The following is a 16,785-nucleotide window of genomic DNA, read 5'->3' as shown; positions in this document are numbered from 1 at the left end:
AGTTGGCCTTCTCCCTCTCCGAGATCTCCCTCGGGAGGGTCTTCAGGAACCACGGGTGATGCTTTATCTGTGGGATCGTGGCCCTCTTTCAGTTTCAGGTAGAGGACGTTTCACAAGAAATTCACTGTCAGTGATCACGCTGATAATTGTTTGTCCAGGGTTGCAGGATCCACACCTCAGTATAATCAGCATATGAAATATTTGCCTTTTGGAGGTGATCTGAACTCTGACGATTAGGCCAGCTTGGATTTGGATTTACTGAATTGAGAGAGGAAGTACCTTTGAAGGATCGGCAACGAATATCTGAGACAGAAGGCGTCTGCAGTCTGAAGACACTCTCACATAATCCGGGATGGAGTATTACACGCCAAGAATTCTCTGCCAAGCACAAGAGACATTGAAATTGCTTTCAGAATCACCAAACAAGCAACTGAAGTAAGCTGTGATAACCAATAGAAGGAAAAGGGAGATGATTACGCTGATCGTTTTCCGGAAGTTCCTTGGATCCTCAGGATCTTCAAATGGATATGATCCCACGAGCATCACGTACAGCGTGACACCACAGGACCAAACGTCTGCTACCTGGACGAGGAGAATGAGTTCTCTCACAACATGCAGTGTTAAAACTACCCTACCGATGTGAAATTCAAAAGCCTAAAAGCAGCACTTGAAGGATATACAGCTCCATATTCCTGCTTGTCCTCAATGCAAGCATTTTCAGTGAAAACGAGCCAAGAAACCAACTGGTACCTAAATGGTAAGTTACTGTGACCACACAACATTAGAAACAAATCCCAATGCTAATTCTATATGCAGCACGAGTCAAACTCTAGACACAAGATAAGTCAGTTACTTTCAAGGCCTTCTTTTTATGAGTTGCAGTAAGTACTGCTGCAGTACTTAGAAAACAAAACATGTTTGTCTGAAAGATGCCGACTTCAAGTCCTAAAGATACATGATACAAACAAAAACTGAAGGAACTACGACTTCCAGTTTTGTTAAGTGTCGCGGCCACGAACCTTTTATCTCATTGATTGATGCAGGGGGAAAAAGCAGATACACATACAGCAAAGAAATGAGAATTATCAAGCATGAAGTGAAGTAAATAACAACTCACCTTTCCATCATACTCTTTTCTGGAAAGAACCTCGGGGGCTATGTATGCTGGAGTTCCAACTGTTGATTATGCTCGAGGACATCGCCTGGCTCATCCGCGTCTCGTCCCCACAGGACGACGATGGCGACGGCGACCTGCGGGGGCTCCCCAACATCACGCAGAACGAGCCCGTGCTCGGCATGGTCTGGGACAACATCGCGTGCCTCCACACCGGCGGTCCAGATGCAGCACGTTCTCCGCCCAAAATTCGCCTGCAACCCCGAGCGACGACGATGGGGGAGGGTCGAAGGCGATGCTGGCCAAGCCCATCCAGCTCGTGAACAACATGAATCCTTGATTCGTCATCTCTTCCATATTAGTCAGACAGGGTCTGTTTCAGACTACGTTGAACAGTTTGCATCCTTGATAGATGAGTTAGCTACATATGAGTCGCATACTGATCCCTTGTACTACACAATGTGATTTATCGATGGTCTCAAACATGATATTAAAACTGTTATAATGGTACAAAGACCTCCAAATCTCGATGCTGCTTGTGCACTCGCCCTTGTGCAGGAAGAGGCGCTGGAGTCATCTCGGCGTCAGCGTGTTGAGCCTTTCTCCAACCGGATGGCTTGGCCGCATATGGCGTCGTCTGAATTCAGCAAGAAGGAACAACCAGGCGGACAAAATCAATCCACTGAAACTTAAAGAGGGGTTGTCTTACATTGATGTCAGACAAAATGTAATGTTGCCTGTCACGATAACGTGGTTCAATCGGGAATTTAACTTCAACTCGAGCGACAATACTATACTTCCGTTGTACCCCATAAAAATCTTCATCGCTATAGTCGTCGAATAACCTGAAGCTATATTAAACATGTGACTAAATAACGTTCATATAAATTTGATAGCGAAATCTTGTGTTAACTGTTGTTTATAATATAACTTACATAGGTATCCTGTTTTTCTTGTCCAATGCAACTCTTTCACGGTTCAATACGGCTGGCTCCATCAAAACCTTTTATCATTTGAAAATATTTTAAACTAAATTGTAAAATGCTCTAATGCATTGATATAGCACGACATAGGAGCAGTGTGGGTTGGTTGGTTGAGCACTTATTTTGGACTATAGGTGTGAATGTGATTAAGGCTTGTAGTTCATGAGTCTGCAACTCATGCAGAGGTGGATAAGCGACTTAGAAACAGGGAGCTGAGCACAAGAGCACGCATAGTGGGACAGACAATGATAGCAGTCCTCCTAGTGCCGAAATGGTCAGGGCAGACGACGACATGAGGCATAGATGACCGTAGAGGGGGGAGCTAATTAATGGGAAACATGGCACAATGAGGATTTGCAGAGCTGTTTGTCTGCTCTCTTCAATCTTCCTTTCGTAAAAGGTACACCACGTAAGCAGGATGTAACATCATTCAAGGAGTTATTGACCGATGCTGATTTTAAGCAGCAATGCAGCATGAACACAGGAAGTATGTGAGAAAGAGAATTGTGAACGGATGCAACAAACCGTACACAAATCATACTATTAGCTAAGCCTTACCAATACCATTAGATAAATAGCATCAACCTCTATATACAGGAAGTATGCATATAAACTTTACACTACCCCAATAAATACCCGAAATACACACAAGTTTGGATTATTATACTATACAAAAGCCAAAGTGAACAATAATTAGGAACACAAGGAGTAGATAATAACGTAAAGAACAAAAATCACCTCCCATGGTGCAGGATAGATACAGTAGTTTTACATGTTATAATAGTAAGAAAAATCTTTTTAAGAAATAAATGGAATCCAAAATAAAATTAACAATAGCATAATATTTTGTGAACTGCGAGCACTTTAATGCTTAACACATGTATAAATTAGTGAAAAGTGAACAGATCAATGTATTACGTATTCCTATTAATGAAAGCACTAAAAACTCAATCAGTAAAATTAAACAAAACCAACCAGCAGACAACTTGATACCTTCACCGCAAGGGGACACGCGAGTGGTGATGTGGAGAACCTTAGTAGGGATCCTGACAGGTCCCTTAACCCTCAAATGCTTGTCCTTGGCTCCCTTTACCAAATCCGCACAATCTGAAATGTACCAGAAATCGCACAAATTTGTCAATTCAATAATTCATTGAAAATAACTCTGCAACGACAGTCCAATACTCTGGTGTAGCTTGCATCATGATAGAAATTCAATTGGTATAACATCTACTAATGACATACGGTCATCTTGGGCAGCCCCATTAATGCACGATAAGACATTTCCTCAACAATATCAGACCCAGGACCTATTTGGGACTGTGAACCAAAGTGGGACACAAGGCCAAAATGGGATAGTGAGCTAACTTTGAGAGTCTCACCGTTTGATAATTATTTAGGGACTAAATAGGACTAAAATAGAGGGACTAATCTTTAGTCTCAAACCAAACAGGACCAAAGACATAACCACTATACATGATGATAAAAGCATCAGCTTCTTCCGGGGAAAAATATCTATAATCAGTTGTTGAACACATAGAAATAATCGCGCAGTGAAAAGATTTCACTGTTAAAAACCTCACACTGTATATCAAATTCAGCAGTGTTCTGCTGCAGACTGGTATACCGTTATCTCGGCCACCACGATCGCGACAGTCGTTGCCATCACGATCGCCACTGGTATACCGTTACTCGCCATTTTTTTGCAATGCAATCTTCAGTAATTAACTTTTATGCCTGTAGTTAGAACTTCTGCCGCCGCCGCTGCTGCTTGCGAGTTGCCATCTCCAGTCCTCGAAATGCCTCTCCAAGTCTCAAATCCCTCTACCAGTTATTGTCATTATCGATACTACTGTCTCTTTCAACTGTGCTTCGTATGCGTTTCAGGTTGGGTTGCATTCTTCTGGTTTGTTTGGTTTACCGCCAGAGAATGCCTGAGCCTGACGACTAAGCGAAGGACCGGCACCACAAGTCCATGATCTGAGCCAGTTTCCGGGTCGTAGCAGGAAACAGGGAAATGCACTCCATGTTGACGTGTTTGGAGAAGGCCAGCAAAGCTTTTAGTTGCGTTGGGCCTTATTCGAGTTGAGCCTAGCCATGAGTTCCACGCTCTCTCCTCTTCCTCTATAGCACTTTGTTAGCCCACAACGCGTGCTACTGCTGCAGCAACAAGGCAACAGACGAAATGATAAATTCTTCTGTTTGTGTCTGGCCGAATGGTGTCCATGAAATGAGATCGCTGCAAGAATTTGCACTGATTTTTTTTATCTCTCTCCACCACCACGGACTAAGGATTGAGGAGACGCCACCCTGATGCTTATCTTCTTCCAGTTCGTAAACAGTAACCTGAACCTGAAACTTGCTCCAGTTTAGAACATGAAGCTGAACACTGCCGACAGTTTAGGCCCCTTTGGAACAAAGAAAAATTTTCTTGTGTTTTTGAACTAATTCCTGTGAAATTTCTATACCATGAAATTCCTGCATTCCAAATGATCCAGTTCAGGTTCATGTTCAGACTACCAGCATTGTCATTCTAAAGAACACCATGGCTACGAGTATTCTTTCTCATTCTAAAGAAGACCATGGTTCAAGTTTAGCCTACTTCCAATTACACTTGACACTATGAACTCCAATACCTAGCAGTCTGCGGACTGAATTGACAAATAATATACCTGCTACCATACCGTGGGCCTACCCCCATGATGATGTGGTCCCTTTGAAAAGTTTTAGGTTGCTGATGGGGGAGAGGTGTGGAGTACCCATATGGTTCCCGACTGCCAATGGCTATGTGAGGGAACAACCTTTTTGACTGACTTATATGATAAAAAGCTAAATATAGACCCTGATGCTAAACCTTATTATCTAGCAAATTATTGCCCTCAAGTACTGTGATGTTGTCTTATATGATAAAAAATGTTCTTGAATCTTAGTTAGCCTGGATGCTTTTATTAGACACTCGGTTCTTGATGAATCAGTGTACCATGTTGTTTAACTGCTAAATTAATAAACTATCAAAATATATGTGGACCTTGTAAAAGTCAAATCAATAGTATTCATTGTTTCATTTGTTTACCCTAGTCATTAAAATCGCATGTCTTGACACCCTTTTTTGGGCAGAAATAATATTCAACAGCATTGTAGGACTTATGGAACAGCTATGTATAGTTTTCATAGCCAGCATTGTAGGAGGATGAAATATTGTTATATTGGATTAAATATAGTATTGGAGGTCCAAGTATTGGAGCTTTCTTTGATAGATCATTTATGTAGACTCTCAAAGATTGCAGTTTGTTCCAAGGTAGTTCTAGGCGCGACCGCTCTGGGTAATTAATCGCTTAGGGCTTGTTCGGTTATACCCCAATCCATATGGATTGAGGGGGATTGAGGGGGTTTCAATCCCTAGTAAGTCAAAATCCCCCTCAATCCGTATCAATCCCCTTCAATCCATATGGATTGAAAATAACCGAACAAGCCCTTAGAGGATCTGTGCGCTGATGGGTCCTGTGAACTGTCTGACTTCAGTGGAGAAATTAAGAAGACTTTGATACCAACCGTATTGGCGATAATCGGATTGGCAACATCAACAATTGGATGCAACTCTTTCATCTGAAACCAACAATAGATTTTGGAATGCTTAAAGTGATAAGTGCAATGTTGTGGGTCTGTGATAACGATTCTGAAAATCCATTACAATACATATGTGGATTACCAGTAGGTGTCAGCTCTAAAATATCTCTGTGGAACATATCTGGTCACCATCACCTTCCTAGAATTTTCATGTGTGCTTCGGGTATGTATGGTAATGGAATGTTCATCTGCAGGGATCAGCACCCACCAGGGTGGACATGGAGGACCGAATGATTGTGTGGTTCAACTCTCTGATGAACTGAATGTTTATTTTGTTAGTGCTAGCCAATGGTGATGATTAAAATAAGCGACCATATGCTTTCCATGCTCATCGTCTTACAGACTTTTGCTTGAGTGGACATTCTTGATCCAGGTCAATTTTGAGGAAAAGGGTTCAGTTGTGCTGTGACATTTTTGTAGCTATAGCAAAAGCTTCTGAAGGGTTCAGTTGTGCTGAAATTTTTGTGTCATATGGCAAAAGCAATGCAAAAAAATTCTCGAAAGTAGTTGCTCTGTCTCATTCTAAACAAACTGGTACAGAACACAGCCTTAGGATCTTATTCAATTACTCTTAGTTTTGGTTACTAATCACACGCCAATATCAGTGCACCTAGACAGAACTGAATCGTCACCAACTCACCATAACAAGCAAGCACATAACAGCAAACACGGTCTCGAAAGTAGTTGCTAAATTCAATGGAAGCACATAACAGCAAGCGCGTAACAGAATTGAAGCAAGCACATATTAGACAATTCTAAAATCAATGGAGACCGTAAGTATCAAATCTTACCCGCGGCGTTGCTCTTGTCCTTGTGCTACGCGGAGCTCGCCACTCCGATACCCGCGCGTCGAGTTTGGGGATCTGGCGGCGATGGAAAGGTCGTATAAAATGCTAAGCATCTAGGCGCGACATGTTCGCGGGTAGATCGGAACGGCAAGGTTGTTGAGGGTTTGGAGCTGGCGCGCCTAGATTTGGGGTCTGGTGGGTCACGCCATGGACTGGTGGGATGGAGATGAGCTCGACGTCGGCACAAAGGCGCGGGTTTATCGTCGCCATCCATGGCGTGAGATGTGTGGTTCGCGGCGACGGCCGGGCTTCGCGCGTTTGCGATTGGCGGAGATGTGTGGTTCGCGGCGGCGGCCGGGCGCGTGTAGGGAGGCGGGATGGCGCGAATCGCGGGCGGTGTATAGGTGTGAGGCGGGATTTTCGGCGACCTTTGCGGCTAGGGCGGGGGGAGGGCGAGCGTAGGCGTGCGGCGCGACGCGGCCGCGACAAAAACGGAGGTCGGGCGGCAGGCGGTTACGATTTGCCGGGGGATGGAGGCGGGATGGCGTTCGGGTCGTGCGGGCGTGGCTGTCGGCGAGCTTTGCGGCGGGCGCGGGTGGAGGGCGAGCGTTGGCGTGGGCGTGCGGCGCGGCGCGGCGGCGGCGAAAACGAAGGTGGGGCGGGGGCGAGATTATCGGGGGCGGTATCCTCGGCGGCGGTTGTCTGCTGTGCGCGCGCGGGATCCGCGGGAGGCTGGTGAGAGCGGGGGCAGTCTACAGATGACGCTTAATAGTTGTAGAGATTTGGGATAAAGAATGAAAGTCTGCTAAGACGTCAATAAAAACTGAAGGACACTTGGACCTTAACGCGGGAGGTAAGTCCGTAGATCAAAAAGTATATCGATCTATGATAGGATCCTTGCTATATCTTTGTGCAGGTAGACAAGACATTATGCTTTCAGTTTATATATGTGCTAGATTTCAATCTGATCTCAAGGAATGCCACCTTGTGACTGTAAAGCGTATTCTTAGATATTTAGTTCATACGTATTACATCGTGCTCTGGTATCCTAAGGGGTCTACCTTTGATTTGATTGGATACTCAGACTCCGACTATGCCGGGTGCAAAGTTGATAGGAAGAGCACAGCAGGGACTTGTCAGTTTCTAGGAAGGACCCTGGTGCCTTGGAGTTCAAAGAAACAAACTTCTGTCGCTCTGTCCACCTCGAGGCCGAGTATGTTGTCGCAGTCCAGTGTTGCGCGCAACTACTTTGGACGAGACAAATCCTCCGGGGCTGGCTACAATTTAAGCAAAGTCCCACTCCTATGTGATAATAAGAGTGCAATCTGCTTGCGGATAATCCCATTGAACACATCCACACTAAGCACAAAGACATCCGACATCACTTTCTGAGAGATCTCCAGCAAAAGGGAGATATCGATGTTTGTCATATTAGCACCGATCACTAGCTAGTCGATATCATTACCAAGCCTTTAGATGAAAAAAGATTTTATAAGCTGCGTAGTGAGCTAAATGTCTTAGATTCGCGGAACTTAGATTGATCTAGAGCACATATGTTTTTATATATTGATCATGTCATTATAAGTTTCATTACACATTTATGGTGTTCAAGTTGTAAACATCATCCCCAAACCTCACAAGTCTTTGTGCAAATGATGCACATGTTTAGGGGAGGATGTGTTACAACTAGTCCCATTGAGACTAACATGTTTACTTAAGTGATTTTGATGTAGTCTCAAAGGTGAATGGAAAGGGAAATGGTGAACTTGAAAGAAACAAGGCTTCCACTGCAAAACAGTATCTTGTTCAAGTTGCCATCTTACTTTTAATTCGTAATTTTTGGTGAGGCAATGAGGTTTATAGGCCACTAATTTCTCCATTTTGGTGCTTAATGCCAAAAGGGAGAAATTAAAGGCCAAAGCAACTGGATCAACTACCACTTGTGAATTTCGAAAATTATTGTGTTTGGTACGTGTTGCAACATTATTCTCTTATGGGGGAGAATTTTGATTATGGGAAAAGGGGGAGTTTTTGGCTTTTGATCAATACTAGTCTTGAAAAATGTTTTGATTTGCTAAAACAAAGTGTTTTTGACATAGAAGTAAGAAAATGAATTTGAATTATAAAAAATAAACCAATTGGTGGCAAAACTGATCCCAATATGCCAAATCCTGTAATAATTCAATTGGTTTCAGTTTGACGTCGATTTGCACATTTTGCCTCACATTGGGCTATGTTAGTGTATTTTGAGTTGCTTTTGATGTGTTGGCATAAACCACCAAAAATGGGGAGATTGAAAGGAAAATATGCCCTTGGGCCATTTCTAAGTGTTTTGGTGATAAAGTGCCCAACACATCACTTTGATCTAGCATGCCTACTATGAGTATGAGCACATTGGAAATCCTGTTGAAATGGAGAATCAAAGGTATGAATCTAGCACTTAGTGAATTGTTTTAGTTGGTAACTATGTCTATATAAGTTCTAGGAAACTTCTCAAGTCAAGCAAAACTGGAGAAAAGAAGTTTGGCTATGTTTGGCCAAGATTGGGCCAGTCTGGGCACCACCGTACCGTCCGGTGTGCGCCGATGGTGTCCGGTGTGCCAGACTGCATTGTGGCCAAACTGGCCAGTCTCAGGAATTTGGCCGGGCGCTCTAGCTAAAATTCACTAGACTGTCCGGTGTGCACCAGACTGTCTGGTGAGCCAGGCGATCGACGGCTCTCTCCAATGCCAACGGTCGGCGCGTAATCAACGGTGGACACGTGGCAGCACCAGACTGTCCAGTGTGCCGGGCAGCCAAAGGATGCAACGACTAACTCAAAGGTCAGCGTGGCTAGGATGGAAAGAAATCGTGTATTGTTCATTGTCCGGTGCACCCGCGGAAAAGAAGGCAAACAGAGCCTTCCAAATGAAGATCAAACGACTGATTTGCCCCTTAGGGCTATAAAAGGACCCCCTAGGCTCATGGAGCTGTTACCCAAGTATACTAAGAGCACACTGAAACTCTGATTCAACGCAACCATGCATTTGACTCATTTTAGAGAGAATTGAGCGTTTTCTTGAGAGAAACTATGTCGTTTTGATTCTTGCGTTCTCTTCTTTGCTCGTGTGTGTGGTGTTGCTGCTCTTGTACTCTTGTGTGTGTTTCTACTCACTCCTTACTTTTGTGCCTTGATTGAGATCATTGTGTAAGGCGTGATAGACTCCAACTTGTGAAGATTCCTCGCAAAGGGATTTGATATAAGGAAGAATAACGTGATACTCAAGTTTGATCTTTGGATCACTTGAGAGGGGTTGAGTGCAACCCTTGACCGAAGGAGGTCACCACAACGTGGAGTAGGCATTGGCCGAACCACGTAATAAAATCGACGTGTCTCTTGTGCATTTTCTTTATTGCGATTGTTGTCTTCCAAGAGTTCTCATATTTTACTTGCATTGTTGTTCCTAAGTTTAATACACATATCCAAGGAACAATCAAGTGAAGAGTTCTCTTCTCCTCTCCATCTCTTCTCATAACAACTTGGTTTTAGTTTTCACTAACACTCATCATAAACCAAGTTTGTCTTGTTCAGAGTTGATTTTTGCAGGATCACCTATTCACCCCCCTACAGGTGCTCTCAGGTCTAAGTGACCTTCAAGATTAAGAAGCACTCAAACTGTCAAAGTGACCGTTTGAGAGAGGAAATGGTTGAAAGAGACCAAGACAACGTGGCCTCCTTAATGGGGAGTATGTTATTTGTAACCGAACCTCGGGAAACAAATCATTGTATTCATTTGTGTTATTCATTACCTCATGATTTGATTCTTCCTCTCCCCTCTCTCTAAGTTCTCTTGTTTTCGATCTTTTTTGAGTTAGCTCCCACAGTTATCTGCATTGATTGAGCAACTCATAGCAAGAAAAACTCTCTTACGTACTATGATTTCGTTATTACTCATTTCTAATCCTAACAATGGGTGAAGTTTATGTTCAAAATTTATAATTTTCAGGTTTTGCCTATTCACCCCATCTAGACGACTTTCAAGTGGGCTTACAACGAGGTTGAGGGTTGTGTTCAGTACTGCTTCGTCCTCCGTTATACCCCTCCCCTTTAGGCTTAGTTTGGATACTCTAGTAATGAGTGGGATTGGAGTGGATTGACATGTATTGAGAGAGTATTTGATCTATTGGGGATTTACACCCTCTCCAATCCCTCCAAAACACTCTAATCCTAAAGTATCCAAACTAGGCCTTACGGTGTATGAGCCACTGTAGATACTCCGGTGATGAGGTCTCCGCGACTGGAATTGAATGGCCCGCGAATCAGTGAGGGTATGTCCGTGGGGGCACACGGGTGTTCCATCGTGTCTGCTAGAGACCTTTTGGTATTGTATGTACGGTCTGGACATAGTTTGGTGGTGTTGTGTCTTGTCGTGCCGTCGTGGGCCCACAGCGTCGGTCCGGGTTCCTTCCTCACGGATCCGTTCGGCAGGGACTATTAGATGAATTTTTCACCCTATGCATCACCGGACGTGGTGTGGAGAGAGCTATATGTCTCACTATATGGGGTGTGTTGTGGAGGAAACTATTAGATGACTTTTTCACCCTATGTATCATCGGACGTGGGGTGGAGGAAACGTTGGAGTTGGCCTTAGAAGGCGAGGGGGCCACCATAGGAATGGCGGGGAAAGGAGTCAAGGCCACGGGGTATATGTAGAGATGACAATGTGCTCCAAATTGTACACTACACAATTTAAGGATCGAACAGATTAACATCGGACTCTATTTCGATTTATTTTTAAATGAAAAATATTTAAAGACTCAAATAAATTGTGAAGTATTTGGTTCGCGATCTATTACCGCCCATAGGTACATGAGGGCAATAAAGAGGCGGAGGGCAACGAGACAAGCTCCTATTCGCTACGATTTAAAACCAACTGTTTAAACTGCTGCAGCTACAATTCATAAAGACAAAATACTGTAGAAAAAATAAAAGCCAATGGATCAAAGCCGCACAAATAGAGAAGTGAAGATGGTGGCTGTAGCCTGCTTGCCGGCTTTGGGTACTACAGATCATGTGGATTCAGCTGACGGCTGCTGAAATTTGGTCGAAAGCTACTCTTGCCAAACAGCAACAGAAACTATCTATGGGCAGCCTGCTGTCTATTCGTCTGAATCGAAATAGATTATAGGGAATTAAATTCATTCCTAATCAAAATTAAATAGAAGATAATTTAATCCTCTTCTATCTAGACACAACAGAACAAGATCTCGGTAGATATCCTGCGAGACTTTACTTCAGGGTGCTTGCGTTTGGATTGAAAGAGATTGAAGGTAATTAAATTCATTCCTAGTCAAAATTGAATAGAAGATAATTTAATCCTTTTCCATCCAGACACGACTATACTTCAGGGTCGCAAATTCGATACAAACAAACGCATCTAGAAAATAGTAGTACAAATCCAGACAGGGGAAAAAACCCGGAACTTCGTGTATTCAGGGGTGTATGGTAAAAATGTCACTCGGTATTAATATTACAACTAGTAAAATAAGTTCAAATGGAAATGGACATTAAATTAAGGGGAGCCCTCCTCCGGCATATTCAACCTCCTGAAATAAGAACAAGAAAAAAGAAACCAGTTTAGGCAACCAATATAAGCTGGGTGAGCGGAATAGTACAGTTGTCAACCTGAAATGTATCTCAATCAGAGGTCATGGATTAAATAGGGTTCACATATAAAAGTTCGCCTTTAGTCATCATCGAAAGATTGTCACATTTAATTTCATTAAGCAAACTTGCACTCTAACAAAATGTTTCACTGGCAATATAACTATACAGGTAGTTCCATTGTAATTGTGCAGAAAAGGAACAACCTCGCAATGTTTTCAAACAAATGTTCTCTGGGATTGGCCGATTAGATGATTTTCAGGCAGTTCATACATAGTGCCAAAGGTGCATCATGACAAAGATGAGACTATTTCATCTGATAGCAAAGCGAGTGCAAGCAACTATTAACGACTAATACCAGTTTACAGCACACCAAATAACAGCTGGCAATATACAGATAAGTAATACAGAGTTACACACTTCTACTTACAGCACACAGCTAACAATTACTAAAGCGAACAATACTTTGAAACTATCATAAAAAAACCTAAAGATGACTGAACAATGTCAAAAACTGAACACAGAGTCAGGGAATTTAGTTCATATAGTATCAGGTTATCAAAAGCATACCCGAGCAGGAGCCAGAGAAGACACCCAATCTGATGGATTTGTTGGAAGAAGGCCCAATGTATTAAGCTGTGGAAACAATATATCAGAAATTCAAATGCTTAGAGAAATACAAGATAACTCTGTATAACTAGACATGTGAAAGAGCTCACCTTCCATATACCCAATCCCATGGCAGCCAAATTGAGGGCAATAAAGAGCAACTTAGGAGCAATAGTATCCACCCTTGGGTCCTTAAATGGTTCAAAAACTGCAAAGAAAACAACTGTTGCTAAGAAAAATAATCAATGCTGAATTGCTTAGAACTAAGCTATCACTTGGTTTGGAAGGACTACAATATATGCTTGATTGGACCTAAGAAATCAACTGAAGCATCCCAAGCTAGTATACTTCTTGTTTCCAAGAGAACTTTAGAAGCGTGAAGATTGACAGAAGAAAAACACTTTCCATATCAATGAAATCACATTGGTCATCTTGTTCTAGTTTTTTATTTGCAATTTTAGCTGTTCATCTCTTCATAAAGCACACCCATAACTTTGTAAACATATCGCCACATTATGGACCAAAAGCAAACAATTTAAGCGTGATTAATTGTATTTCAACACACATTGCGTTCAGCCAACTCCGTTGTTCTGTGTTCCATGTGCTGACTAACATAACACAACCCAACAGCGTATGAGTGAAATACATGGCTATTGTTACACTAGATGTACTGTTGCAAATAAAATTTACAATATCACAATAATTTTTAGAGCATAAGACAACCTTATTGCACTCCAATGAAGATTTCTAAGTCAATCTGTACGTGCAGAATTTTCAGCTTTCAATAAGCCATGAAGTGGTGCTAACATTGCATTCTTTTATGGGAGGGATACCAAATATTTTAAAGAAAGTGCACCAACGGAAGACTGAAGAGAAACAATGATGTCCTACAAAAGTGTATTACTAGAGAAAAGCAAGACAATCACGAAAAATTTAGCCAACCCATGATATGCATGTGCTTTATGCTATTCATTCACCAAGTTCACAGTGATGATAATTATGGGCAGCATCTTAAAAGGTACCCATATGCCTTGTTTCTGGAAAACACATGCCTTGTTTCTGGAAAACACATTCTTGTCTGAATTGTACATTTGCAATAGTATATATGTTATAGAATCAGTAAATACAATAATTCATAGGAACTCAATTTTTGCCTTAAGAAATGATTAACATTGTGTATGATTTACAAACTGTACAAGGGTTAGACGCATAAACCATCATACTTCTCAAAACTAAAAAGCACGCCTAAAAGTTAGTTGGACATCCAGAATGACTCAACATGATCACACGTTGAGTGTTGTGTGTTCCTAGATGATTTAACATGAAGGCTTAAAAATCTCTACTACTTATTAAAACGGTAAGGGGTAGGCTACCCATTCCGTGTTCTGTCATTCTCATTCCCACCTTCCCGCACTTTCTCATTCTCCTCTCTCTGCAAAGCCCATTCCCATTCCCGGTTGTCATTCTGTGTTCTGCCAGTGTTCTGTCATTCCCATTACCCCCTCCCCGCACTGTCTTTCTCATTCCCCCATCCCCGCAAATCCATTCTCATTCCCACGTGTATCCCACGCCTAGCTAAAATTAAATTAAAAAAAACATAAATGTGGCCCAATGGGATTCGAACCTGCGACCCCTCAAGCAAATGTGATCGTAGCAACCACTACACCACATGTGTGTTTATGTCAATACCTGTTACAGTAAAAATATCTACTACATCTCTCCCAAAGCTCACATGCTACCTTTGCACAATGTGTAGTAGTAGATAATTATCAACGAGATTCCTGAATTATATTTTTGGATTGAGCGAGTAGTATTTAAAGAAGAGCCTTTCATGCAATTTCTTTTGTTTGAATAATGTTTTCAACTTAAATTCTTTTTATATGTGTGACATTTATTCTCCGTAATATTTTTCCATGGATCTTACTCGTGAGTCATTTTCATAAACCAACGCCAAAAATGAATCCATGTTTCTTACTTGGGAACCCCGAACAAACACCACTGACAGAAGGCGCTCGCGTTGGCATCGCTCATCGACGACGAGAAGAAGCTTGGCGACTGCCAGTTCGACCTCTGGAAGCAATACTACGTGGTCGCATGCATCGCTGTGTTCGGCAAGCTCCGGCGCAGCCGTCGCTTGGACGCGGTCCGGAGCGGCTACACTGCGCTGTCCATCTTCAAACAGGGAGACCTCATGGTCGTTGCCAACGCCGGCAACTCTCGGGTTGTTTTGGGCACCGCATCCGACAACGGCGCCGTCACACTGTCTAGCTCATAATCCACCTGAAGCTCAACCTGCCACGTAAGTCACTACTGACCGACCATGAATTCTTGTGCGCTGGGACGACGGTCGTTGCTGACGTTCTGTGAGTGTCCTCGAACAAGATGTATGTAGAGGAGTAGCACATCCGATGGTGCAACGGCTAGGTGTACTACCTCGCTGATGAGCCCGGGGTGCACTTTGTTTGACAACCTAACCAAGAGTCATCGGTACTCGCCATGTCGTGCGCGTTCGATGACTACTATATCAAGGACTATGGCGTCATCTTGGCACCAGAAGTGACGCAGAGGAGGATCGACAACAATGACCACTCGCCATCGTCGGGGTAGCTTTTGTGTCGGCTTGCCTTTAATTCTCTTCGCAAACACATACACTTGCATTTTTTTGTTTAAGCAAGCGTGTATGGTGGTGCTTACTTGATGACTGACAATTTATGAGGGAACTTCTACCGACAGGTGTGACATGTGCTCTTCAATGATGAGACCATACAAATATATCGAAGTCTGCATGATACTGATGGTTGCAATGCAGTATTAAAACAGCTAAATTAAAATAACAAAATTTATGTATGGCTAGGATTACAAATGGATTATGAAATATTTTTTTATAACAATATAAGACACATTTTATATATAAGTTATTATGTTATTATATGTTCCCGTTGCAACGCACGGGTACTCACCTAGTTAGATCAGAAGTTACATGGCAGTCCATGGAACATTGAGTGCTCATTGGAAGTAAACTTCCTAGCCTTTGTACCTCGGCTAAGCTAAATTAGTAGTTATGGGTTTAAATGTTAGTATATATACCAGTTGCTAAGCAGTACCTTTCCCAACAGATCGGAGAGCGTTGAGGGGTTGCCACAGAGCAGAGAAGGTAATTCCGATGCTGAAGAGGTGGACAGTGCTCCCTGCCATCCACATCATAAATCCCATCATCATCAGGTTCTTGAACGGAGCCTGCGCAACTTCCCAAGCTTTCTGTTCACATCAGGGAGCACACACAGTTAGACAGCAATTTCAAAGCCTAGAACTACGTAGATGCTAACCCTAGATAATCACTGAGGACGGCAAAGTCATCAAGATCTAATCTAGCTCTTGCAAAACTGTACGACATGGTTATCCTATCATAGCCTGTAGGTCGCGCTGACGGCGGCCTGGATCTACTAGACCAAGCACGAATAGGCTACCGAACGAACGAACCTGCGCCTTCCATGCAGCCTCGGAGTCCTTGCGCTGGCGCGCTCCAGCGGCGTCGTCCTGCGATCCAGAGCAGGCACGTGAATTGCGGGACACAGAGCAAAACAGCGAAGGGACGAACGGGGAGGAGTAGGGGTTACCGCGTCGGGCGCGGATCTGGTGAAGCCGGGCGGGTCGGGGACGGCGGGGGAGGAGGAGGAGGCGTCGGGGAGCTCCACCGCCCAGCGGCGAGCGAGGCCCTTTCCCTTCTCCATCGCGGCGGGTCGATGCTCGGAGGTCGACGACCTGATGCTCCGCCGCCGGCGTTCGGGGCCGTCTGCGTCTGGCGCTGGTCTCGGAACGGTGACGAGTGCTAGTCAGCCTCGAACCAGTAGGGCCGTGAGTTTTATGGATAGGTCCTCAATATTGTAATGTGTTCAATTATGAGCCCAAGGGTGCATTGATGAGGATTGGAGGGATCCGCGCAAGCGCAACCGAACAAGAATTTGGCCTGGTTCCGTGGTTCGCTTCGATTCGATTTAGGCTGCAATTTTGTTCATTCGG

The 16,785-nt window shown here is 43.4% G+C and overlaps 1 protein-coding gene and 1 long non-coding RNA gene across 2 annotated transcripts; both read right to left on the bottom strand.

Annotated features, from left to right (window-relative positions):
* Positions 1–261: 261 nt before the first annotated feature.
* LOC103639118 (uncharacterized) lies at positions 262–1,198 on the bottom strand. Its single transcript, XR_559243.2, has 3 exons — positions 1,118–1,198; positions 478–582; positions 262–378 (listed from the first exon to the last, which is right to left on the bottom strand). It is a non-coding gene; the product is annotated as an uncharacterized lncRNA (long non-coding RNA).
* A 10,761-nt stretch (positions 1,199–11,959) lies between these two features.
* On the bottom strand, positions 11,960–16,584 carry LOC100381640 (uncharacterized). The gene is made up of 6 exons (NM_001174455.1): positions 16,383–16,584; positions 16,246–16,302; positions 15,870–16,023; positions 12,876–12,973; positions 12,727–12,792; positions 11,960–12,098 (listed from the first exon to the last, which is right to left on the bottom strand). The coding sequence occupies exons 1-6, from the start codon at positions 16,494–16,496 to the stop codon at positions 12,060–12,062; spliced, it is 528 nt and encodes a 175-aa protein (NP_001167926.1). The 5' UTR covers positions 16,497–16,584; the 3' UTR covers positions 11,960–12,059.
* Positions 16,585–16,785: the final 201 nt, after the last annotated feature.

Source organism: Zea mays, chromosome 9 (genome assembly GCF_902167145.1).
Source record: "Zea mays cultivar B73 chromosome 9, Zm-B73-REFERENCE-NAM-5.0, whole genome shotgun sequence".
Lineage (NCBI taxonomy): Eukaryota > Viridiplantae > Streptophyta > Magnoliopsida > Poales > Poaceae > Zea > Zea mays.
The sequence above is the reverse complement of the archived record's forward strand: the minus strand, read 5'-3'. Positions and strand labels throughout refer to the sequence as shown.